The sequence below is a fragment of the Fringilla coelebs genome, assembly GCF_963513975.1.
Source record: "Fringilla coelebs genome assembly, chromosome: 2".
NCBI lineage: Eukaryota > Metazoa > Chordata > Aves > Passeriformes > Fringillidae > Fringilla > Fringilla coelebs.
In genome coordinates this window covers 76,851,555-76,877,054 of record NC_140029.1, presented here as the reverse complement: position 1 = coordinate 76,877,054, position 25,500 = coordinate 76,851,555, and the positions used below count along the sequence as shown (strand labels likewise).

The 25,500-nt window shown below is 40.4% G+C and overlaps 2 protein-coding genes across 2 annotated transcripts; both read right to left on the bottom strand.

Annotated features, from left to right (window-relative positions):
- Positions 1-69: 69 nt before the first annotated feature.
- LOC311150967 (matrilysin-like) lies at positions 70-16,209 on the bottom strand (the record flags this gene model as incomplete). The annotated part of the gene is made up of 7 exons (XM_084201025.1): positions 70-289; positions 742-805; positions 12,621-12,782; positions 13,353-13,478; positions 15,100-15,248; positions 15,355-15,578; positions 16,108-16,209. The coding sequence occupies 7 exons, from the start codon at positions 16,207-16,209 to the stop codon at positions 70-72; spliced, it is 1,047 nt and encodes a 348-aa protein (XP_084057151.1).
- A 4,385-nt stretch (positions 16,210-20,594) lies between these two features.
- Positions 20,595-25,285, bottom strand: LOC311150966 (collagenase 3-like; the record flags this gene model as incomplete). The annotated part of the gene is made up of 6 exons (XM_084201024.1): positions 20,595-20,617; positions 21,155-21,316; positions 21,893-22,018; positions 23,631-23,779; positions 23,886-24,109; positions 25,184-25,285. The coding sequence occupies 6 exons, from the start codon at positions 25,283-25,285 to the stop codon at positions 20,595-20,597; spliced, it is 786 nt and encodes a 261-aa protein (XP_084057150.1).
- Positions 25,286-25,500: the final 215 nt, after the last annotated feature.

Genomic DNA, 25,500 nt, shown 5'->3' with positions numbered 1-25,500 from the left:
CCGCGGGCGGGAGCCGGGCCGGGCATGGGCGCGGCGAGGTGGGCGCTCTCTCTCCCTTCTCCCAGCATTTTACAGCGGGTTGGGCAGCAAAATGCTGCGGTGCTTGTAAGGGGAGGCCGGCAAGCGGAGAGATGTGCGTGCTTCACCAGGTGCTGCAGAGGTGACAGCCGAGCGGCGCTCTGGCGCTCTGTGAGCACCTGTGGAAACAGGGCCGGGCTCCAGGAGCGCCGCCTGCGAACAGCGCTCACGGCTGGTGATGTCGGGCCCTTTTCCAAATACCATCCGACATCTGCCAGCAGAGCGTCAACTCCGTGGATTTATCTTCCTTATTAATCATATCCATGTAACCAACACCTGGATTCACTAGGCACGCCTTTCCGAGATGCCTAAAATTTCCCGATATACTTGGAAAATTGTGAAACCGACTACAAAGACGATAGGGAAAAGTGAAAGGGAATAACCGTCTTCAGTTCTTTCAAATTTTTCCTGAGAACTTCTAACATAAACGTGGTGTTGGGAATTTATTTTTCAAAGGAAATTTGTCACTATGTTCTTAAGAGTGAAAACAACTTGAAAAATATGTATCAGAGAAAAGAACTATTTTTAATGTGAATAAGTAATGGCCAGCAGCAAAGCCACAGTAGAATATTTGCATGTACTAATACATTTATGTTCACTGCAGCACAACGGTGTTCCCATGTTAAGCCACTTATCTGAGCCAGAGAGGGTGAAGTGCCTCACCTGAGAGCTCGCAGGCAGCTTGTGAAGCTGTACTTGGGTCCTCTGTGAAACCTAGCTCGCTTCCCTGCAGGCAGACATGTATTTACTCTATAAGTCTCAGCAAGAAAGTGGTGAATAGATATTTTATTCCTTTTTACTAACCTAATTAGGGGGCTCAGTCTGCATTCAGAGAAAATAGTTGCATGCATTATACTTCCAGCATTCTCTTATGCTTTTGTTCTGCAGAACTTCCTGTGTGGTTTTCATGACTAAGGTACCCAAGGATCAATAAGCACCTTTTTACTGTGGATTTTCTGAGCTGATCCTCCAAAGTTTTTCTTTATGATGGCTGTACAACTAGTATCTCCAGCTAGCCTAATTCCAGAAAAGCTTAGAAATACTAGTAATCCATAAGTTACTAAGTATAAGGGCCTCTGGTTACAGAGGGAAAACTTACAGTGAGAAAAATAATAGTAATTTATTAAAATAACATACATCTAGAGGATATATTTCTCTATATAAGGTATATCCATATCTTTAACATATCTAAGTCTTTCAGCTCTTGCACAACTCCAGTGAACATCAGACTTAACCAGACTGGAAACAATTTATTTGGGAACATCCTAATTAACATTGCTTAACTTGTGTATCTGCAGGAAAAGAGCGGTTAAGATAGATGGAACAAAGAGCAGTCATGGGACTGTGGGAGACAGGAGTGTAGCTAACCTAGAAGTGATGAGTTAGCAGGCACTGAGGCACGGTTGCACAATTGCACAGAATCTTCGCTGTGTAAAGGCAGAGGTGCTGGAAGTTCTTGTGTTGATTGCTTTGTGCAGTCTTGTTTCATTTTGGTGTTTGTTGTTCTGTGGGAGGTGAATTTCAAAGTGTTGGGGTAGCTGGAAGTTGTTCCTACACTGTGAAAGAAACATTCTGGGAAAACTTAGTAGGAATAATCATACACTTTTTGTACATGGTGTAAATAATCATTTCCCATACAGAGTCCCACATGAAGATAAAATTGGGGAGAGGAGTCTTTTACCCCCCAGTTTTATATGATATCCAATGGCAGGGAGCAGGGAGAATGGGTGCTGAGGGTAACCACAGGAGCTCATCTGGTGCACTTCCACAGGAACTGAGCAGGGCAGGATGGTGATAGTGACAGGGTCCAACAGCAGCTCCAGTCAAGGTGATGAGCCTGATCCTGGGAGTCCAGTTGGGAAGGAGCAGCAGGAGAGGGCTTAGAAACAAGGCTATGTCATAAATCTAATGTCATTCCAAAGGACATGATATAGGGCTACTACTTTTTGTCAGTCTGGAGTCCCTTTAGCAAAACCAGTCTCTCAATCAGCACAGCTGGCGACAGGCACAGCTGTGCTGCAGCTCAGGCAGGGACTGAAGGCTCGGGCAAGAGCTGAAATAGAGCTGCTGGGAGAATGAGCAAAGACATGTTCATGGAGGTCACAGGTGAGGTTGATTAGGGCTGGTTATGACCAGTTTAGGCTTGCCAGAGCACTCAGAGCCCTGACAGGAACTGCCTGAAGGCAGTTCTTTCAGAGGTAGATCTGACCTCTTAGAGGAAATGTCCTTGATGGGTGAAAGTTGTTCTTGTGTTGTTGAGGTAGATGTGTAACTCTTAGGACGTTCACACAAGGATTATAAATTAAAGCCTCACAATAGAATTATCAAAAACCTGAACACCCTAAATATAAATGTCTCAGATCCATTTTATTCATGAGATGATAAAATGGCTTTGGGAAAATGGCGAAGGTGAAAGAAAACAGGCCCAGCATAGGGTTAGCTCACAAGGATGATCAGTGAAAAACCAGAAACACCCAGCTTGAAGAAGGACAACTATTTCTTTTCACATGGTGAAACCTGGTCCTCGGGAAAGACCTACAAAAGCAAACCTGGGAACCCAAAATACCAGTTTCAGTCAGTATTCAAAACTGTGGACTCAGTATTTGATCAGTAAAAGTTTCATGAGCACTGTAGTTTTCTGTACATCCCATCAGCTGGTAACCCATTGTTGTGCCATGGAAATTCACTTCTGTAATCTTTCATCTCTCCTAGCTGACATACTTGATGAGCTGTCTTGTTCTCTTAAGGAATGTTAATTTAAGTTACAACCAGAACAGTCACTCCCAGGCTGTATTTGGCTTGGTGTCTGCTCTGTACAGATCCCACTTTTAAATTAGTTTTTATTTTCCACCCCTAAATGCCTTGTTCTAAACATAATAGATGGCACCTTGCTTCACATCTCATGTAATTTTTATTTTCTTAGATGATGGAGTTAGAGCAATACTGCTAGTTTACAACAAAGAATTTCAATCAGGAAAAGACAGGAACATGCAATATGTTTTTCTGAAATACTAGCAAGGGCAGCTTTAATCCTTGCTTCTTTGCAATGCAAAGTTAACACTTGAGCTTTGTAGAAGGTTGATCAAAGTGTCAATCTTCTTAATCAGGACTGTTAGCAAATCTGGGTTTCTTCATGCAATTGTTTTTTTTTTTTAAGTAAGGAATTAAGTTCTAAATTATGTTGACATTACCATGATTAGCCATATTTTTTTTAAGAAGCAGTGGCCACATGAATCATCAGCACTTTGCAGTGTTCATTGCTAAAACTATCAGGATTTTCTTATCAATCTGCTTGTTTGCCTTTGCATTATTACATTTTCATCAACTCAAAAGAGCCTGAGCCCTTATTCTGGCCTTTGCAGGTCATGCATGACTGCTGCTGTTGCAAGGAATATCAAGCTCTCTTGTAGTTGAACTGGAGCTGAGACTCTCTTTTGCTCGCTGACTTTTTAAAATTTTTCATTTCTTCTTCCCTTGTGTTGGGGAAGGAGAAGCATCCTAGTGCTCTCCTGGTTTCCATTACTCATTCATCCATGCCTTTTATAAACATATTGCTGTGTTAATTTCTGTGAAATAATGTTCCACAAACTGATCTGACCTCATTGCAAACCTTCTAGAAAATTAATGACATCAAGGCCATTTACTGAGGAAAAAAAAAAATTAGATAGATAGTCGTTTCAAATAGGGACTAGAAGGGTATGCAGAAGACAATTCAATAAGAATTGTGCTTCCTTTATATTTCTGTTTCTAGTATAATCTGGAAAATAATACTTGTTCTTTTTTCCCCAGCTGAATATTGTGTTGATATTGGGGAGGATTCCTACTTTTCATTTCTTGAGCAAACACACAGGTTGAGGAAACAGTACATATAATAAGAAAACTTATTAGTTATTATTATAAGAACTAATAACAAAGTAATATTAAATTATGATTATGTTATTTAAAAAGAAGTGGGGCAAGCAGCTTTTGCTGATCTTGTCAGAGTCCAGAGGAGCTGGATAATACAAATACAAACTGCACTGACAGGGTGGACAGGTAAACTCTTTGCTTTGGGATGGATGCTCTTAGTGGAATATGATGAAGTCTTGCTACTTCTGCTTCTGGCCTCTATTTGCACTGATCTTGATAACAAAAATCCTGAGCCCAGTCTGATTAGATCTGGTGCAGTTGTTAAGCTTAGGAGCTGTAGTATGTGTCATCTCAAAGGTTGGCATGTCCTTGCAACTAAAAAGGTAAAAAGCTACTTCAGAGTGTGGTTTGGAAGCATGACTAATATTTATCTGACAGAGCTTTTTGCAACAGTCCTTCTGTGTTTTATCTCTTTTCTCAACACTTTGAGTGACATGAGGGTGTCACACTCAGCTTTGAAGAACATGATTTTTATGCACTTTTTTTTCTATGCAGTGACATTTCTGGGAGACGTGTGCCTTGAAAAATCATAGCAGAGGGCAAGGAAAGAAAACAACAGATGGTTACATTCCCAATGTAAGACTCTGAGTCTCCTTTAGACTGTATTCTCTTTCTTTGCATTAGTTGCATTGTATTATCTGATTAGCAGTCTCTTTTATTCAAATATTTGTTGTTTTTTTTTCAAATAAAAATTAAAATTATCATAGAAAGATGGCAAATAAGATTCAACTAAGCAGGAATTAAAAGTGTGCTGTGCCAGCTCTCATGACATAATCTGCTGCAGAGACACCTGAGTCATAAAAAATTGTCTTACATGCCATGTCAAAACTTAGATTGTACCATGACTTTGGGAAGTTACCGATATATTTTTATAAAATACCAAAGTCTTGTTGACACTGACTTAGATTTATGAGTTTCTGAGAATTCAAAGAGGGTTAAAATCGATATGATGAAATATTAGAGGAAAACTATTTAACTGTTCAATAAAGTCTGCCCTGGATTTCATGCACTATACGGTAATGTTGCAATTAATAAATCCAGAATAGCAGCAATTTGTGTCTTCAGATTAATCTATAGGGAATTCCGTACCCAGTGGGTGTGTTCTAGGAGAAAAAATATAAGTCAGTGAAATGTTTTCCTTTAACAGCCTTAGGTGAAAACCTACAGAGACAGAGAAGAAAACATCCCAGCTGTGGGCTTGAAATGAAATGACCCTGTACTGAGGTCTGCATGGAGCCCATATGCCACAGGTTGAAGTCTGCCTCCTGCCTCATCCCACTGACCTAAAGACCTGGCTCATGGCCTTTGCCACAGCCATTACCAATATTCTGCTCACTGTGACCCAGCCACCTCAGCACTGGGGGAGCCAGGGCTGATGGAAGGCCCAGAAAATTAAAAAAACATATTTTAAAAAACAGCTACATTAAAACTCCACAGTTAAAGCTCTCAAAAATTCCCAAGATGAGGTTTTCTCTGCAAGCCTGGCTTATTCTATCTGATCTTCACTACCACCCCAGTCCCTAATGTTCAGACTTCTCTTTTTCTATTTGAAAAAAATCATTATATAATTTTACAACCAATACATTGTTCACAGTCTTATCTAATAAGCTTCCTTTGCAGTCCTTTTGCTTCCTTTAAAAGTGTCTACTGATTATTAAAAGATATAATTGGTTTTATTTTTAAATGGCTAAGCTTTCTAAATCAGCTTCAAAGAATTCTCAACTTCAGAGTGTATTAATTCAGAGCCTAGCACTCTGTGACAGTGCATTGCAAGGAAAGCAGCATTGAGCAGTCTACTTCAACTACAGGGTTGCCAAGTTTTTCCTTTTTTTCCTAATTTTTTAATTTTAATGTTATTGAGTATCCTGAAATAAGATTAAATTTCTAGTAGGTTTCAAATATATTGAGGAAAAACAGTTGAGAAAATGAATATATAAAGCACAGACCAAACTCTTTCTGAAAGCAAGAAATTCAGTTTGTCATTTAGCAGCTGAAAAAATCTGTAAATTATGTCTATCATAGAATTCCTTGCTTTCATAGTGGCAACTATGGTATTCTCAGAATGGATGAGTAGATTGCACTGCAGTATATTTTATTCAAATAGAGGTAGTGGCAACATTTTACATGTCAAGTGCAGAAGCTACAGGTGCCTGGAGAAATGTCAGTCAAGTTGACAAAAATACTCTAGACATGGGATCCTTTTTACAAGCAAATTCCTTGCTTTCAGTATTGATGGTCTTAAAATGCTTTCATCCACTTTAACTGATCCTTTTTTCCAGATAGTAATTATGACTGATGTCTTTTAAGCAAGGACTGCAGATATGTCTGTTGTTGCTATGAAAATGCAAGTGAACTGGGTCACTGCTGCAATATGCTGCAATATGAGTCTTCATTTTGTAAATGTTTTAGATTCCAGAGGATTTACTTCTGTTTCTGCTGAAATTTATCATAATAGTAAGACACAATATTTATACTGGAATTAGTTTGGTCAGACCATCATTTTGTTTGGCAGATTGGGTCACCTTTAGGGACATTAACAGTTTATGAGCTGCAAACTCTTTTGGGTTTTGATACACTGCTCATTGTGAGCACCATGATATTGGCACACATGAGCCAATACTGTAGCAATGGCACAAAGCAGATGGAAAGCACATTCTCCTCAACCAGCCAGGGTGAAATATCAGACTTTGGTCCTGAACTGAAAAAATGTGCTGCAGGACTCAAGAAGGCAAAAACCAGTATCACAAGAAACTGTTTTCCATCAGTAACTCTTGGTCCTTTGAGACGGCTCTTCTAAATATCTGAACTGTGCTTGCCTGTACATCCATCTGTTAATCTCACTTTTTTCATTTAAGTCTTTTGCTGACACAAATTCCTGGAAATCCTCTGAGGTTAAATGACAGCAGTCCTTTTTGACATCTAATGGGGGGCTCAAAGGGTTTGAGATAGCAACTGATTTCATTGGAATATGCGAGATTGAATTAATAGCTCTTCTTGCTATTTAGCTATTGATTGACAGACCCCTGTGCTTGCTTGCCTGACTGTATATTAGGGCCCAGTGCTCATTAATGACTGCTTTTTACTATGCTGCTTGCTGTAGTGTTTTGCTGGCTATCATCTGGCTCTGCTGTGCCTGGGAACAGTTTGATAACAGCAATGGAAACGTGTCTGGGTTGGCAGATGGCCCAGGCATTACTGCTGACTGTATGGCTGTGCTGGACAGGCTGGAACTCCAGTGGGAACTCGAATTGAAGGGACTGTGACCTGTGGATGAATCCATTCAAGAGCAGGGCACCCCAAAACACCTGTGGCCATGGCCAAATCCCCAGCAGAACATATCTCAAAGCATCTATGGCAGTGATTATGGAAGGGATTGTGGCCAATGCTGAAGCAGGTACATTTTGAAGCATCTGTGGCTGTGGATGGTGCACATCACATTGTGAATGCACACTTTATATCATCTGATACCTGAAATTAAATTTGAAGTAATTACAAAGATGGTACTTTTTCCTGTGCTTTATAGACATAACCTAGAAATGAAGTGCCAACAGGGAATAGTATAACTCTCACAGTCTGTACTTCTCTGATAGCACAAATTACCAGCTGATGGTTTTTTTTCAACTCTTTAAATTACTGCTTGAAATAATAAATGCATGTAGGCACTTAAGGCTTGATTTATAAAACGTCTGATTACTATCATGCAGGTTCCGTGCATTATGTCCTTTGTGTGCTTTGATCTCAGGAGTAATAAAAGGGATTAAAGATGTGAAAAAACTGTGGTATTCTCAGAATGGATGAGTAAATTGCCCAGCAATATATTTTATTCAAATAGATATAGTGGTAACATTTTACATGTGAAGTGCAGAAACTGCAGGTGCCTGGAGGAATGTCAATCAGGTTGACAAAAAAGGATCCTCTGGACACAGGATCCTTTTAAAATCCATGTGTTTGGTCTGATCAGGCACTTCCAGGGTATTCACAGTGAAGTTCTTGCTAGGTGATTTTTTAGGTTGTTAAATAAACTAGTGCCAAGGTACTGCTTCTAGCATGTAATTAATTTTTGGGAAAGAGGTGAATATTATTTTTTACTGCTTCCTCTTCTGTAATAACAAGGAGGCCAAACAAACAGAACAGAGGGGAAATCATTTTAGGTACCATATAAACATTACAAAAGCACAGCTAACAACTGAAAGATTTACAACAGAAATTAGAGCTAAGAGATAGCAGGGTATTAAAAATTTCAGGATGACAGTGTGCAAAGGTTAGGATTAGTGCATTAAGTGATAGGTATGCTGGATTCCTAAGCACCTTCGTGTTGAAACCCAGTGTTAAACCAGAATATAAAGATGGGCACTGTAATGGGGGGTGGAATTTGCATGGGCTTTTCTAAAGGTTGTATGAGAGAACATGGTGAAATTATTGAGCTGACCTGGCAAGCAGCTTGCATCTGCACAGCTGGCAGACACTTCCAAATAGCATGGTCTCATTCTTCATTTTGCATACAGGGAGTGTGTACAGAGCATCCCACATCCACATTTCTGTGCTGTAGACATCATATTGTGGGAGCAAATGCCTCAGTGGAAAATACTGACCATTAATTATCCATCCTCTTTTGATGGTGATTTGCAATATGTATGAACTCTGAGCTGTTTGAACTATGGAAGCAGCCTGATAGTGATCTGATACAAACATTCTGCTTCATAGCCATAGCAAACATGAATAAGTAAAGTGATTTTTTCCTTGATCATATTTCTTATTATCAGAAAGTATTCTACTCACTGCTAAATTAAAATTATATATTTTTGAATCAGGACCTAATGGTTTGGAAAATTATCTCAAGGAGAACTCTTAGTGGTTTTGTTTTATTTGCGAAGTTAAGGTGCACTTAAAAGAATATTGTGCCAATATTAGAGTAGTGCCAGCATTTTGACTTCTTCTCAAATTATTACTTAATTTTTTGCTCCCAGGAGGTAAAAGCCTTAATATTTTTATGCAAAGAATCAATCCTCATTCCTATTTCTGGCAATGAAGGTAGGAATGAAGAAAATAACATAACCAGAGAGAAAAAGTTAAATTCAGCTCATTATGATGCTTTTCCACCTCTTCTACTGTTCTTTCTATCCATATTTGGGACCCCTAGAAAATATTACAAGAATTTTGAGGCAAAAATGTCTCTGCTAAGCCAAGTTACCAACAACAGCACCATTATTATATACTTTTCTACTTCAAAGCAATGTCAGTTCACACTGTGTATTCCCCCAAATATTCAAAAATAGAGCAGCATTGGAAGCATTAAAGTAACGCTAGGAAATCTTTTAGTGTATTTTGCAATACTTTTCCCTTTCATCCTTATCTGCTGTGAGTTGTTGGACCATCCTGAGAAAGAAAGGCTCTGTTAGGCATAAATACTATGATTATAATGAGGGTGATTCCCTTTAAGGAAAGATGAGACAGTACTGATTCAGGCTGTTCTTGATCCTATGTCCAGTCACAAATGACAAGAACATTGTTCTTGATCTTTTACAAATCTCATTTTTGTAATGCACAAATTGATTTTTAATTGGGGAGTCACTCATTTCAGAGTACTGGTTGAACTTGGAGGGAATTAATTGTCTAAAGTAGTATGCATTTAGGAGCACTACCATGCTGTCCTGTAATTGAAAATAAAAGATATTTAGCATTACAGATTCAGTTTTACTTTCAGGATTTTTGCACAAACAGCAGTTAATGGAAAGGCATTCCCATGCTCTTGGCATTCCTGTGAGTATGTTTACTCATACTGTGTTCTGTAACTCATGCCTGAGCTGTGTCCATTGGTGTTGGATGCAAACTGCTTTTTTGGCACCACCTTTCTTTGCTCCTAGATATCTCTGCTTAGAGGCAAGAATTCATCTAGACAAAGTCCACAGTAGTACCACAGATCTCTTTCAGCCTCATCATGGACTTCAGAACAGGGTGTTGTGTCTTGCTGTTGGGACAGTGATTCTGTCCCAAGTGATTTCCAAGCAAAGAACTTGAAATCCTGGTAGATAAATAGATCCACGTGATCTTCTAATGCGAAGCAGTCACAGAAATGTTAGATGCACTCCTTAACCAGCCTTTTTGGACAAGGTGCTTCCTTTTCCCTATAGAAAGTCTTGCAATGTTAGCACAAGTGGGTCAATTTAGATGGATCCTACCTTTGTTATTCTGCAAAACAGTGAGACTCTACTTCCCACCATACCCTCGTGCTTAGTAGCTGTTATGCTATAAAAATATATCTAAACCTTCCAAACTCCATTAGGAATTTGGGTCACCACTGTCATTGAATACTCCGTGTTAATGAATACCATGAATTCCATAGCTCTCTGGCTTGTGGTGGCTTCTGCTGTAAAAATAGCTAAACCAGATAATATTTTCTCTAGTCCTTTGCTAACATTTTTACTCTACTAAATGAATCCCAAATAATTCCATTGATGCCAATGGTGCTACTTCATGGAGGCATTTTTGAGACAGAAAACAGCATAATGGTGCCATTAAGAGCATCCTGTTTGAGGCAGGTTTTGTTGAAGATATAATTTTATAAAAAACAAAAAAGAAAATTATATATTCATATGCTTTTAATTTGAGGATTAAGATTTGGGATTACATTTTCAGTTAGCACTGTGAAGAAAAATTCAAGAGGATGTCATTAGGCCAGGGCATACTTGTACTTTTTTTGGCTCCTCAGCTCTTTCCCATCACATATCTGGAAACATTTATATGTAACAGCTTTAATAAGCAGTGCTAAGGATGCTGATATCATTAATTATATTTTTCTGAGCTCTTATTCCCTTCTTATTATTTTTTTTTGTTTCTTCTTCTTGTGTTTGTTATTTCTTGTTACTTCCTCTTCCTTTTCTGCCTTATTGAATTTCTTTGTTTCCACCCATGTATTTTGCCTTTTTTTCTACATTTATCTCCCCATCCCACTGAGGGGTCGAGAGTGAATGTGGTGCTTGGTTACCTGTGGGATTGAACAGTGTCAGTCCTTTTTGGCAACTACAAGAGACGGGAAGCGTTCAGATAGCAGCAGATCTGACAAGAGCGTGTTAAACCAAATTTGTTATAAGTATCCACAGTATTATTTAAATAATCACTGGTCAGAGTGTTGATCTATTTGCTGTCAGAGATGTTGTGTGTTCTCCGGGTTGCGTTGCGTTCCCTGCTGTGCTGTGTCACCTCTGGGGGCTGGCTTAAGGTTGTTCCTTGTACTGGGTAACACTGGTTTAGGAGACAGTGAAGATGCTGGCAGTGACACTGAGCTGGTGTTTGTGCTCCTCATCTCTGTGCACAGGCAGCCATCTGTCGGAAACTGTTAATAAATACACCTTCTACCTTGCAAAATTGGAAGATTTTGAATGTTCTTGGGAGAATCCCTGTGGGTTTTTTTGCTTGTTTCTTTCTTTTTTTCTTTTTTAAAATAATTTAAAAATACCCACAGGATCTTGCCTCTCATGGAGGACAGTGGGAATCCCAGTCCACTGCTTCCCAAACCTGCTTCTCTGAAAAGCCAGGGAGGACATGATGAGGAAAAGCTTTTCCCTTTGGGAAAACGTCCCAGCCCATACTGAAGGAAGCGCTGTGGAGACCTCCTCTATGTGTGAGCCATATGGGAAGCACAGTGATTCTGAGAAGCCAATACTGTGAAGTGGCAGGACATGCACGGGAATTGAAAGCAAGGCACTGATGTAAGAAGAAGCCCTGTTCTGTTCTGTTCTGTTCTGGCATCAGTCAATTGCCACAGACACTTTAGGTGCCTATAACCCAATTCACAAAGATACTTGTGTGACTGTCTATCATGCATGCAGGAGTAACTTAATCCCTCAATGAAATGCCAGAATGAAAAAGAAAAGCATAGAAAATGGATATACATTTTTTAAATTATTTTTTTGTTCGGTGGAATAGTGTAAAGTGCAAATAAATCAACATAAAAAATGAGGGAGAGAAAGTGCAGCCCAGGAGTTTACCATCTTTATTAGCTGGAGGATTAAAATTGTTTTGGACGACCAAAACAATGAGATGTGACTTCTTTGATCTTCATTAATCCATTTCTTCAAGAGTTTGATGGATTTTTCCCTGTGGAAGAGAAGCAGAAAACATAGAGACCCTACTGAAAGCTGTCAATGCAGACAACTGTGTTTTATTCTGAGTGTTTCTCTAGCCTGCCCTGAGTCAGGCAGTGCCTAAAGGAAAGCAAGCCTGACAAATTCTGTCCTGTGGGGTCAATTCTAGTTATGTTCCCCATTGCTGAGGAGTTTCTGCCTTTACTGAACTTGGTGAGTGGCACGGTCCCTCTCCTTTCCTGCCAGGAGCACCACTCAGTGGAAGAGCTCATTTGCAGAGCAAAGGCCACAGGAATGCTTGGCAGAATGCAGGTGTGTGGGAGGACAGAGCAGCAGGCCATGCACTGGTGCTTTGTCACCTCTTGGCTGCAGTGGGAACGGGCTACAGAGGCAACATAATGAGTGGACAGAGTAAGCAGGAGTTGGTTTTCCCAAGTTTGTTCACTTTCTTTCTTTTTGGTAACATGATGAGGACCTTGCAATCAGGGAAAATGAAAGCTGTACCCGAGTAGATTTTGTTTTGAAAATTCAAATTAATCATGAGTTTACCATATAATTTCTGAATTCCTCTCCTGTCATCTGCCGGAAGTCTGAATGTGTGTGGGTTCTGATATGAGTAGTGAGGATACATCAGAGCTCCAGGAACATTGGAGTGAGCAAGTCCCAAAGAATGGCCAAATTCATGAGCAGCAACGAGGAACAAATTGATATCTGCAAAATAGAAGTACATAAATGGATGCTAGCATTATGAAATACAATTAATTTACAATTGACTTTTTACAATTGATCTTCAATTGACTTTTTGGAATTCAATTAATTGAAAGTGGAGGGGAATATGTATATTTCAATCCATCTTGGAATGAAAACCCAGGCTTTTGATCCATTTTTGTTGAGCTTTCTTATATTTCTGCAATATTTTTTTTTAAAATCTACTGATTCCTTACATATGCATCTAGAGACCCTGAGTCTCTTTTGGGCTCTGCTTTTGGTCAACATAGAAGCAAGTCAATTTACCTGTTCACAATTTATGTAGGAGCCCAGGGCTCCCAGTCCTTGTTTAGCCTGCAAAAAGTGCTTTAAATGGTGTACAGAAGACGCATTGTGTAGGTGTTCAAGGTAATGAAGCCCAAGTAGTTAAAAAGGTAGTTGAAAAGGACAGAAATGTTAGTACTGAAGTAGCACTGAAGGGTGAATAGTAATGGAAAGCATTGCTGTGGCTGTGTTCTTCCAACATGTACAATATTTGCGTCTCCCTTTCATCTACATGTGTAGATGATTTACCTTGATTGTATTCTGACCATTTTTCGTCATCATCAAAATGAGCATCTCCACCAATCCCTTCTCCAGGTGGGTGCGCGTGAGCCAGTACTTGACCTCTTCCATCGAAAGGAGATCCATCACCATGCTCTGCATTTGAAATAAATGAATGTCATCAGATGAGATCAGTTGTCATATTTAACTTCAGCAAGTGCAAGCATGCTGATGGTTTGTGCTCATTTTGCTGCCAATCCTTAAAAAAATCTTACAATGGCAGGAAGGATGTGAAAATGAGAAATGAGGCTTAGGGAAACACTCTCCAAATTCATGACTTAAGTTCAAATCTTGTCTTTGCTAGTTTGGTCTGCTGCATGTTTCATGAAGAGCTGAATATTTTTTCCCTGCGCTTTTGTCAGAAGTGTGATCCTGAGGCTGCAATCAGGGATGATTTCAGAATAGATACTTAATGCTTGACAACGCTGTTGTTAATGTCTGAATGTGTGTGATGTTGAAAAGTGCTGGGCAATATTAGTTGCAGACATTCTCCATTGCTCTGATTTTAGTGTGGATGGTGATTTTGGATAGATAACCATGTTTCTGTAGAGATAAATTCATTTATTCCCAGCCTTGAGGTATGGTCTAGTATGTACTTCCATCATAGTGCAGGTAGAATATTACTGTTTCCTACCTCGAGTGAAAGAGCTGGATCAGAGTGGAAACAGCTTGGAAAATTTTCCTCTCCTTCATAGTGAGTCTCTGACTTTACTGAGGAGTAGTTTGGAAATGAGAGGCCATCCTGTGTCCTTTCTCCCAGACCGTATGGATGGCCCTTAAGGCATGACTAACACAGGCAGAAGAGAATTAATCCTAGTGTATGACATGGAATTAAATCCCATTCCGGCTTGCGGGATCATTTCTGCCTTTGACCAGGACATGAGGTCACCCCTTAATGGCACCCTAATGTTCTTGCCATCAGTGGCACACAGGCTGTGGACATTTTGGTGCTCATCTGCTTGCAGGCCAGGTGTCTGATCTGCGCTACCAGTCAATGGAGCTCTAGTGATTATTCTCCATGGGTCTAGAGAACAAGCCAGACAAGCTTAAAGTAGGCATTTAGTTAGTCTAAGCTGTCAGTTTACATGCCAGCCACACGTTCAAGGTATGTCCATAGACTAGTCCAGATCACAGATGGATTTCTGAAGTGACTTCTGCTCAGCCCACTTACCACACTTTGGCTGCTGCACCTTGGTGCCATCTTGGGGTGCAACTTGCCATTCTTTCTGGAAGCAAATCTACCAGAAGACACTTTCCATGGCCAAAGATAATGCACCCAGGTGCCAAAGGGTATTTATTCTGTGAAGCAGATTAGATCTGAGCCTAAGTAAACCTGCCTTCAGCTGCTTGAATGTAGTCTGTGAAGGCTGGATTTTCAGAAAGTGTTGCTTTGCTGTACAGAGCTCTTCTTAGTAGTTTGCACATTTTATCCAGGCAAAAAAAGCCTTGAGCATTTAAATTTAAGTGTCTCATTCTGGGGCCGAATTCTCCCTTCATTTCACTGCTGTGACTCTAAATGGATTTTTGTAACTCTTTTATATGAGTAAAACTGAACAATGACATAAAAAGTTGGTGGCATGATATAAAGTAGATATAATTAATGAAGACTTTGGTTTAATTCCCAACTCTTTGTTTTTTCTTAAAGCTATGGCTATAAAAATGCATTCTTTGACTAAAATATGGACCATTGGATGTTAAAAGAGACAGGTATTCTCACCACGACGTGCAAATCTAATCTCAATGTCTGCATGGCGCCTGTAGACTCTGTGGAAGCGCAGTGGAGTCACATCACTCCATACCATGAAGGCCCTCCTGATTGCATCATCCACTTTCCATCTGGGCAGGTCATGTGTATAACTGAGAATCCTGTCAGCAAAGAAAAACAGGTAAATTTCATGTAGGCTGCAAAGGAAACCCCCCTAGTCAAATACAGAGCAATCCCCTACCCCAGAAAACCTGAAACATCACTTACCTGTAAGTTAAATGTCTCTTTTTCCATCTTGGAGTTCCAGGAAATGTTTGGTATTCTCCTATATCTCGGAAACCACATCTGGGCATTTTCATTATTTCCTCAGTTTCTTTGTCTAGTTTTCCAGTTACAGTCAGGTTGTAAAACTTCTGCATTTCTTTAATCCTTTCTTCTATGTTTAGGCTTTGTGTTTCTGACAAAACTGGAAAGTATGTATCAAGATATCCCTGAAAGAAGAGAGGGAAAATAAAGTTTAATACATATATCTGTGAGGTTTTGGTAATTGCATTTTACATTTGTTTGAATTATTTAATCATCCTGCATCATCCATGTCTTGTTTTAGTTGTATCTTTCCATTTCAATTTACCAAATTCTGCTCTCTCAGTAGAAGAGATCAGCATATATAAAAGGAATTGTAGCAGAAATGAAACACTGTAAGTAAGAAATCCTTTTAAGTTACTACAATTTACTGAGCATTCAAATCTGCAGACTTCTAAAACAGTACACATTAAAATTTTGACTCCTTTTAAAAATTACTTCCTCACTTTATTTACTGGATGGATCTAGGTCTCTTTTTAAAGTTAGCCTTAAGAGGTTTAAGCTAGTCAGCAAGTTTAAACTGTTTTATATCACATTGGCAAAAACTGTTCTTGTAATATCACAAAGGACAATATGAACAGGTAAGAAAGGAATGTAGAAATTGAATCAAAATCAGATTATTCATAATGTAGTATTGTTTCCCTCCATGTAACATACCTTTACTTTCTCAAGGTCTATGCTGCTCCATGATTCTGGTTGTAGTGGAAAAGCAGGAGTCTCAGGCAGGAAGATGAGAGCACAAAGCAGGAGGTAGTGCATGGTGCCCATCTTGATGAGGAGCCTTGCTGCAGCAGAAAGAGTTTGACTTTCTGTCTCCCAAGACCAGAGCTAAATCCCTTATATAGATCCTGATAGCTCCAAGCAGCAACTGCACATGTGACTCACTTTTAAAATTCTATTTATGAATTTGTGTCACCAGTTCCACTGAATTCGCTTTCAATGTGTTTCACAACTGAATGGCTTGCTATGCAAAAATATACATCCTTTTTCTATGAAAATCTTCCACAACATTTTATTGGGAGTGTGTTGCTTTTTCAGTTGCAAGAAATAGTTATTCTCTCACTGCTTACTGTACAACAGCTCTGTCAGATAATTTCTTGTGGCCAAGTAGGAGACCTGTAATGTTTTCTGTTGTCCTGATGTGGATAGACTTCCATATTTTTCTATATACCTGAGCAGCCTGCTGCTTCTCTCTATGATTTTTGTTTTATTGTCTGTAAACTTTATGGCAGATAGAAAACAGTAACAATTTTCACCCCTTAATAATTTTCCTCAGCCTTTGTCCAACACACAGTGATAGCTCTTTGTAGCTACTTCATGGCTACTTAGGCCTGTAGCTCTCTGACTTGTGGTTGCTCCTGCTGTAAAAATAGCTAAACCAGATAATATTTTCTCTAGTCCTTTGCTAACATTTTTACTCTAACAGATGAATCCCAAACAATTCCATTGATGTCAGTGGAGCCACATAATGGAGGCATTTTTGAGACTGAAAACAGAATAATGATGCCATTAAGAGCGTCCTGTTTGAGGCAAATTTGGTTGGAGACATAATTTTATAAAAAGCAAAAAAGAAAAATATATATTCATATGCTTTTAATTTGAAGATTAAAGATTTGGGATCACATTTTCAGTCAGCACTGTGAAGAAAAATTCAAGAGGACATCATTGGGGCAGGGCATACTTGCATTTTTTGTGGCTCCTCAGGTCTTTCCCATCACATATCTGTGACCTTTTCATGTGTGACAGCTTTAATAAGCATTGCTAAGGTTGCTGATATGATTAATTTTACTTTTCTGAGATCTTATTCCCTTGTTAATAGCAGGTATAGCAGGTATTGATTTTACCCTCTCGCAGTATCAGTCTGTGTTGATGGAGTGGGCTCAGGGTACCTAAGTGACTGGGCAAGTCCCCATACTAGCTTTTCTAGATAGTGCAGGAGTAGAGCTTATCCTTTAAACGTGCATGGTCAAAGGAACCATGAGAAATGTTAACACGTTTGAGGATTCCTTTGCTGCTTGTTGTACTCTCTGGAACAGCAGGGATGCATTTAAAGATCGTTTTATTTAAAAGAACAGTAGTAAAAGCAAGTAGAAATTCAAATCCCCAACAAACGAAATATGTTGTGGTTCACCATTTCTTCTTTGGTATGGAAAAGGAGAGAAAGTTGAGTTGAGAAGTTATGCTATTTGAGTAGCATAAGGTGCCTCGATGTGTATTAGAGAGAGCGTGTAAAAACTGACACAGAATGCAGTGGGGTAAAGGGAAGAAGGAAGAGGCAGGAGCAAACTGGCCAAATTTGCTGTTGTCTCTGATTTCCCCCAACGACGGTATGTGTGGTAGTACCTGCCCAGCCGTGTGCTTGCAGACAAGGCACACTTTACAAGAGGGCGCAAAGCCAGTGCAGTTTGCCGAGCTGTGCCACTAGGCGGAGGCAAATGCTGCACAGTTCCCACCTGCTCAGCGGGGCGAGGCGTGCCGGTGGCAGCGCTTTTCCCCAAAGGAGAGGTCCCTTATGGGGATGGAAAGGCACTAGGAGCTCAACAGGAAGTAAAATGCTGCTGGCAGCCTCACCAGTGGCTGTCTCCGAGGACAAAATTCCTGGCTTCTATTTTATTTCACTTGCTGTGGTGATGCTAACTTGGTGCTGCTGCCTCTCTAGAGATGGATCCTTCAAGGCACAAGGGTGCGTCACTGCCACCTGTGCTGGCCCTACTGCAGGCCAGTCACCTCATGTGGTCTCAGGAAGCTGTCTCCCAGATGTGTCCCGTTGTCAGGACGGTATTCCTAGGACTACACTTCTGGGTTCTATCGCATTTGTCTCAGTTCATAAGGATGTTAATTGTACTCTAGAAAACAAACCTGCTACTTTCAGTCAAGTATTTCTTCTCCTGGCTTCATTTGATAGAGTGCCTCCTCCAGCACTGTCCATGAATTGTTCTGTGTGGCCTTAGGAGTGGCTTTTTTCCGCACAGTTTTTGATAAAGCCTGCCTTCTATGGCTGTTTTCTCTTTATGAAAATTTAGCAAGTGACTGGAGCTTGATAAAGAGCATGGTGTGTTTGATGTTTCGTGCTTTGCTCCCTGTGGGGACTTTGGCCAAGGGAACAGAGGGTATTTTCTGTCAACATGGCATCTTTCCAGGATCCCCCAGACCAACCCATTTGGAATGAGCATCCACATAGCCCATAGAGCCCTTCTCCATAGCCTCAAATACAGATTGGATCTGATCCTCCATTCTGGGGCTTCAAGTTTTTTCTCATTCCTGAAGACAGCTGTGCCCTCAGAATAATAACCACACTTAGCACCAGCTACTTTGTCTTTGAGCTTTGTGTGGAAGAAATGGCTGGTAACTGATGGGAGTGTTTTCAAACTAACGTTGATATCGCACAGATGCTTTGGTTGTTGCTCAGCAGCCTTTACATTAAGTGAGGACTCTCCAGCTTCTCACAGCAGCCCAGCAGTGAGCAGGCTAGCGGGTATAAGGAGCTGGAAGGGGACACAGCTGGGATCCAAACTGGCCAGAGGGATATTCCATACCACAGGATGTCATATTCAGTGTATAAACTAGAGGGAAAGCTGGCAAGAGGTTTCTGCTTTGGCACTGCCTGGGCGTTGGTCTGTGGGTGGTGAACAACTGCTTTGTGCATCATTGGCTTTGTATATTCCTATTTCTCTTCCTCTACTTCTTCTTCTTCTTCTTCTTCTTCTTCTTCTTCTTCTTCTTCTTCTTCTTCTTCTTCTTCTTCTTCTTCTTCTTCTTCTTCTTCATCATCTTCATCTTCATCTTCATCTTCATCTTCATCTTCATCTTCATCTTCATCTTCTGCTTCCTTTCTCTTCCTCCTATTCTTCCTTGTCTTTTCCTCTACTTTTTGGGTTTTTTTTTTCTTTTTGTGTTTTTATTTATTGTCATTTCTCCTTCCTTTTCTGTCTTATTGAATTGTCTTTCTGTCCACCCATTTTACCTTTTTTTGCATTTCTGTTCCCATCCCACTGAGCGGTGCATAGTGAGTGTGGTGTATGGTTACCTTTTGGGTTGGACAGTGTCAGTCCTTTTTGGACCCCTCAACATGAGGCAGGAAGTATTGACATAAAAATAGATCTTACAAGAGCGTGTTAAACCAAATTTGTTATAAGTATCGACTGCTTTAGTTAAGTAGTCACTGGTCAGAGTGTTGATCTATTTACTCTCAGAGGTGCTGTGTGTTCTCCGGGTTGCGTTGTGTAAGCACCACGTTCCCTGCTGTGCTGTGTCACCTCTGGGGGCTGGCTTAAGGTCGTTCCTTGTACTGGGTAACACTGGTTTAGGAGACAGTGAAGATGCTGGCAGTGACACTGAGCTGGTGATTGTGCTCCTCATCTCTGTGCACAGGCAGCCATCTCTCAGAAACTGTTAATAAATACACCTTCTACCTTGCAAAATTGGAAGATTTTGAATGTTCATGGGAGAATCCCTGTGGGTTTTTTTTCTTCTTTCTTTCTTTTTTTCTTTTTTAAAATAAATTTAAAAATACCCACAGGATCTTGCCTCTCACGGAGGACAATGGGAATCCCAGTCCACTGCTTCCCAAACCTGCTTCTCTGAAAAGCCAAGGAGGACATGATGATGAAAAGCTTTTCCCTTTGGGAAAACGTCCCAGCCCATACTGAAGGAAGCGCTGTGGAGACCTCCCTCCTCTATGTGTGAGCCATATGGGAAGCACAGTGATTCTGAGGAGCCAATACTGTGAAGTGGCAGGACATGCACGGGAATTGAAAGCAAGGCACTGATGTAAGAAGAAGCCCTGTTCTGTTCTGTTCTGTTCTGTTCTGTTCTGGCATCAGTCAATTGCCACAGACTTTAGGTGCCTATAACCCAATTCACAAAGATACTTGTGTGACTGTCTATCATGCATGCAGGAGTAACTTAATCCCTCAGTGAAATGCCAGAATGAAAAAGAAAACCTTAGAAGATGGAGTATACATTTTTTAAATTATTTTTTTGTTCGGTGGAATAGTGTAAAGTGCAAATAAATCAACATAAAAAATGAGGGAGAGAAAGTGCAGCCCAGGAGTTTACCATCTTTATTAGCTGGAGGATTAAAATTGTTTTGGACGACCAAAACAATGAGATGTGACTTCTTTGATCTTCATTAATCCATTTCTTCAAGAGTTTGATGGATTTTTCCCTGTGGAAGAGAAGCAGAAAACATAGAGACCCTACTGAAAGCTGTCAATGCAGACAACTGTGTTTTATTCTGAGTGTTTCTCTAGCCTGCCCTGAGTCAGGCAGTGCCTAAAGGAAAGCAAGCCTGACAAATTCTGTCCTGTGGGGTCAATTCTAGTTATGTTCCCCATTGCTGAGGAGTTTCTGCCTTTACTGAACTTGGTGAGTGGCACGGTCCCTCTCCTTTCCTGCCAGGAGCACCACTCAGTGGAAGAGCTCATTTGCAGAGCAAAGGCCACAGGAATGCTTGGCAGAATGCAGGTGTGTGGGAGGACAGAGCAGCAGGCCATGCACTGGTGCTTTGTCACCTCTTGGCTGCAGTGGGAACGGGCTACAGAGGCAACATAATGAGTGGACAGAGTAAGCAGGAGTTGGGTTTTCCCAAGTTTGTTCACTTTCTTTCTTTTTGGTAACATGATGAGGACCTTGCAATCAGGGAAAATGAAAGCTGTACCCGAGTAGATTTTGTTTTGAAAAATCAAATTATTCATGTGTTTACCATATAATTTCTGAATTCCTCTCCTGTCATCTTCTGGAAGTCTGAATGTGTGTGGGTTCTGATATGAGTAGAGAGGATACATCAGAGCTCCAGGAACATTGGAGTGAGCAAGTCCCAAAGAATGGCCAAATTCATGAGCAGCAACGAGGAACAAATTGACATCTGCAAAATAGAAGTACGTAAATGGATGCTAGCGTTATGAAATACAATTAATTTACAATTGACTTTTTACAATTGAACTACAATTGACTTTTTGGAATTCAATTAATTGAAAGTGGCGGGGAATTTGTATATTTCAATCCATCTTGGAATGAAAACCCAGGCTTTTGATCCATTTTTGTTGAGCTTTCTTATATTTCTGCAATATTTTATAAAAAATCTACTGATTCCTTACATATGCATCTAGAGACCCTGAGTCTCTTTTGGGCTCTGCTTTTGGTCAACCTCATTCCTAGAAGCAAGTCAATTTACCTGTTCATAATTTATGTAGGAGCCTAGGGCTCCCAGTACTTGTTTAGACTGCAAAAAGTGCTTTAAATGGTGTACAGAAGAGGCATTGTGTAGGTGTTCATGGTAATGAAGCCCAAGTAGTTAAAAAGGTAGTTGAAAAGGACAGAAATGTTAGTACTGAAGTAGCACTGAAGGGTGAATAGTAATGGAAAGCATTGCTGTGGCTGTGTTCTTCCAACATGTACAATATTTGCCTTTCCCTTTCATCTACATGTGTAGATGATTTACCTTGATTGTATTCTGACCATTTTTCGTCATCATCAAAATGAGCATCTCCACCAATCCTTCTTCCAGGTGGGTACGCATGAGCCAGTACTTGACCTCTTCCATCGAAAGGAGATCCATCACCATGCGCTGCATTTGAAATAAATGAATGTCATCAGATGAGATCAGTTGTCATATTTAACTTCAGCAAGTGCAAGCATGCTGATGGTTTGTGCTTGTTTTGCTGCCAATCCTTAAAAAAATCTTACAATGGCAGGAAGGATGTGAAAATGAGAAATGAGGCTTAGGGAAACACTCTCCAAATTCATGACTTAAGTTCAAATCTTGTCTTTGCTAGTTTGGTCTGCTGCATGTTTCATGAAGTGCTGAATATTTTTTCCCTGACCTTTTGTCAGAAGTGTGATCCTGAGGCTGTAATCAGGGATGATTTCAGAATAGATACTTAATGCTTGACAACGCTGTTGTTAATCTCTGAATGTGTTTGATGTTGAAAAGTGCTGGGCAATATTAGTTGCAGACATTCTCCATTGCTCTGATTTTAGTGTGGATGGTGATTTTGGATAGATAACCATGTTTCTGTAGAGATAAATTCATTTATTCCCAGCCTTGAGGTATGGTCTACTATGTACTTCCATCATAGTGCAGGTAGAATATTACTGTTTCCTACCTCGAGTGAAAGAGCTGGATCAGAGTGGAAACAGCTTGGAAAATTTTCCTCTCCTTCATAGTGAGTCTCTGACTTTACTGAGGAGTAGTTTGGAAATGAGAGGCCATCCTGTGTCCTTTCTCCCAGACCGTATGGATGGCCCTTAAGGCATGACTAACACAGGCAGAAGGGAATTATTCCTAGTGTATGACATGGAATTAAATCCCATTCCGGCTTGCGGGATCATTTCTGCCTTTGACCAGGACATGAGGTCACCCCTTAATGGCACCCTAATGTTCTTGCCATCAGTGGCACACAGGCTGTGGACATTTTGGTGCTCATCTGCTTGCAGGCCAGGTGTCTGATCTGCGCTACCAGTCAATGGAGCTCTAGTGATTATTCTCAATGGGTCTAGAGAACAAGCCAGACAAGCTTAAAGTAGGCATTTAGTTAGTCTAAGCTGTCAGTTTACATGCCAGCCACACGTTCAAGGTATGTCCATAGACTAGTCCAGATCACAGATGGATTTTTGAAGTGACTTCTGCTCAGCCCACTTACCACACTTTGGCTGCTGCACCTTTGTGCCATCTTGGGGTGCAACTTGCCATTCCTTCTGGAAGCAAATCTACCAGAAGACACTTTCCATGGCCAAAGATAATGCACCCAGCTGTCAAAGGGTATTTATTCTGTGAAGCAGATTAGATCTGAGCCTAAGTAAACCTGCCTTCAACTGCTTGAATGTAGCCTATGGAGGCTGGATTTTCAGAACCTGCTGGTTTGTTGTACAGAGCTCTTCTTAGTAGTTTGCACATTTTATCAAGGCAAAAAGAGCCCTGAACATGTAAATTTAAGTGTCTCATTCTGGGGCCGAATTCTCCCTTCATTTCACGGCTGTGACTCTAAATGGATTTTTGTAACTCTTTTATATGAGTAAAACTGAAGAATGACATAGAAAGTTGTTGGCATGATATAAAGTAGATACAATTTATGCTGACTTTGGTTTAATTCCCAACTCTTTGTTCTTTCTTAAAGCTATGGCTATAAAAATGAGTAAAATATGGACCATTGGATGTTAAAAGAGATAGGTATTCTCACCACGACGTGCAAATATAATCTTAATGTCTGCATGGCGCCTGTAGACTCTGTGGAAGCGCAGTGGAGTCACATCACTCCATACCATGAAGGCCCTTCTGATTGCATCATCCACTTTCCATCTGGGCAGGTCATGTGTATAACTGAGAATCCTGTCAGCAAAGTAAAACAGGTTAATTTCATTTAGACTGTGAAGGAAACCCCCCTAGTCAAATACAGAGCAATTCTCTACCCCAGAAAATCTGAAACATCACTTACTTGTAAGTTAAATGTCTCTTTTTCCATCTTGGAGTTCCAGGAAATGTTCGGTATTCTGCTACATCAGGCATACCACATCGGGGTTTTCCCATCATTTCCTCAGTTTCTTTGTCTAGTTTTCCAGTTACAGTCAGGTGGAAAAACTTCTGCATTTCTTTTATCCTTTCTTCTATGCTTAGTTTTTGTGTTTTTGACAAAACTGGAAAGAATATGTCAAGATATCCCTGAAAGAAGAGAGGGAAAATAAAGTGTAATATGTATACCTGTAGCAGGCACAGGCCCTGCGAGCCTGCCTTGGCGTTCAGAAACAGGATGCTGAGTCAGGATGACTGAACAAAAGGAGCCCCTCTCTCCCGCTCTCGGACCCTGGCTTATCTCTCTGTAAAGCTATAGGTCACTTTCCTTTAACCCTTACCATTGGACAATTCTCAATCCTCCCTAACCCTATATAAACCCCTGTTTCTGCCCGGCTCGTTGGAGCCGCTGTCCCTGAGACCCTTCGAGACACTCCGTGGAAGAGCTACGAAGAAGACCAATAAAGACATCTTGGAACCTCATACAGCGCTCTCCTCTCTTTCCCGGTCTCCCGAGTGCCTGCTGGGTGCCCCAGCCAAGCCTAGCTAGCCTAAAGAGCTGAAATCACTCATGAGCTGATAATCACTGAGCTGTATATCACTAAAAGCTAGCTAAGGCATAGGCTGGGTGCACTGCCAGAGCTTGGGCTGATAAGCCCCCCTCAGAGCTGAGCTATCCGGCTTTAGTGCAGCTCCTGGGTACACCCCGTAGCCCAGCCAGCGGCATTATATACCTGTGATGTTTTGGCAACTGCATTTTACATTTGTTTGAATTGTTTCATCATCCTGCATCATCCATGTCTTGTTTTAGTTGTATCTTTCCATTTCAATTTACCAAATTCTGCTCTCTCAGTAGAAGAGATCAGCATATATAAAAGGAATTGTAGCAGAAATGAAACACTGTAAGTAAGAAATCCTTTTAAGTTACTACAATTTACTGAGCATTCAAATCTGCAGCCTTCTAAAACAGTACACATTAAAATTTTGACTCCTTTTAAAAATTACTTCCTCACCTTTATTCACCGGATGGATCTTGGTCTCTTTTTAAAATTAGCTTTAAGAGGTTTAAGCTAGTCAGCAAGTTTAAACTGTTTTATATCACATTGGCAAAAACTGTTGTTGTAATATTACAAGGACAATATGAACAGGTAGGAAAGGAATGTAGAAATTGAATCAAAATCAGATTATTTATAATGTAATATTGTTTCCCTCCATGTAACATACCTTTACTTTCTCAAGGTCTATGCTGCTCCATGATTCTGGTTGTAGTGGAAAAGCAGGAGTCTCAGGCAGAAAGATGAGAGCACAAAGCAGGAGGTAGTGCATGGTGCCCATCTTGATGAGGAGCCTTGCTGCAGCAGAAAGAGTTTGACTTTCTGTCTCCCAAGACCAGAGCTAAATCCCTTATATAGATCCTGATAGCTCCAAGCAGCAACTGCACATGTGACTCACTTTTAAAATTCTATTTATGAATTTGTGTCACCAGTTCCACTGAATATGCTTTCAGTGAATTTCAGAGTTTTCTTAGTTACTAGGTAAAA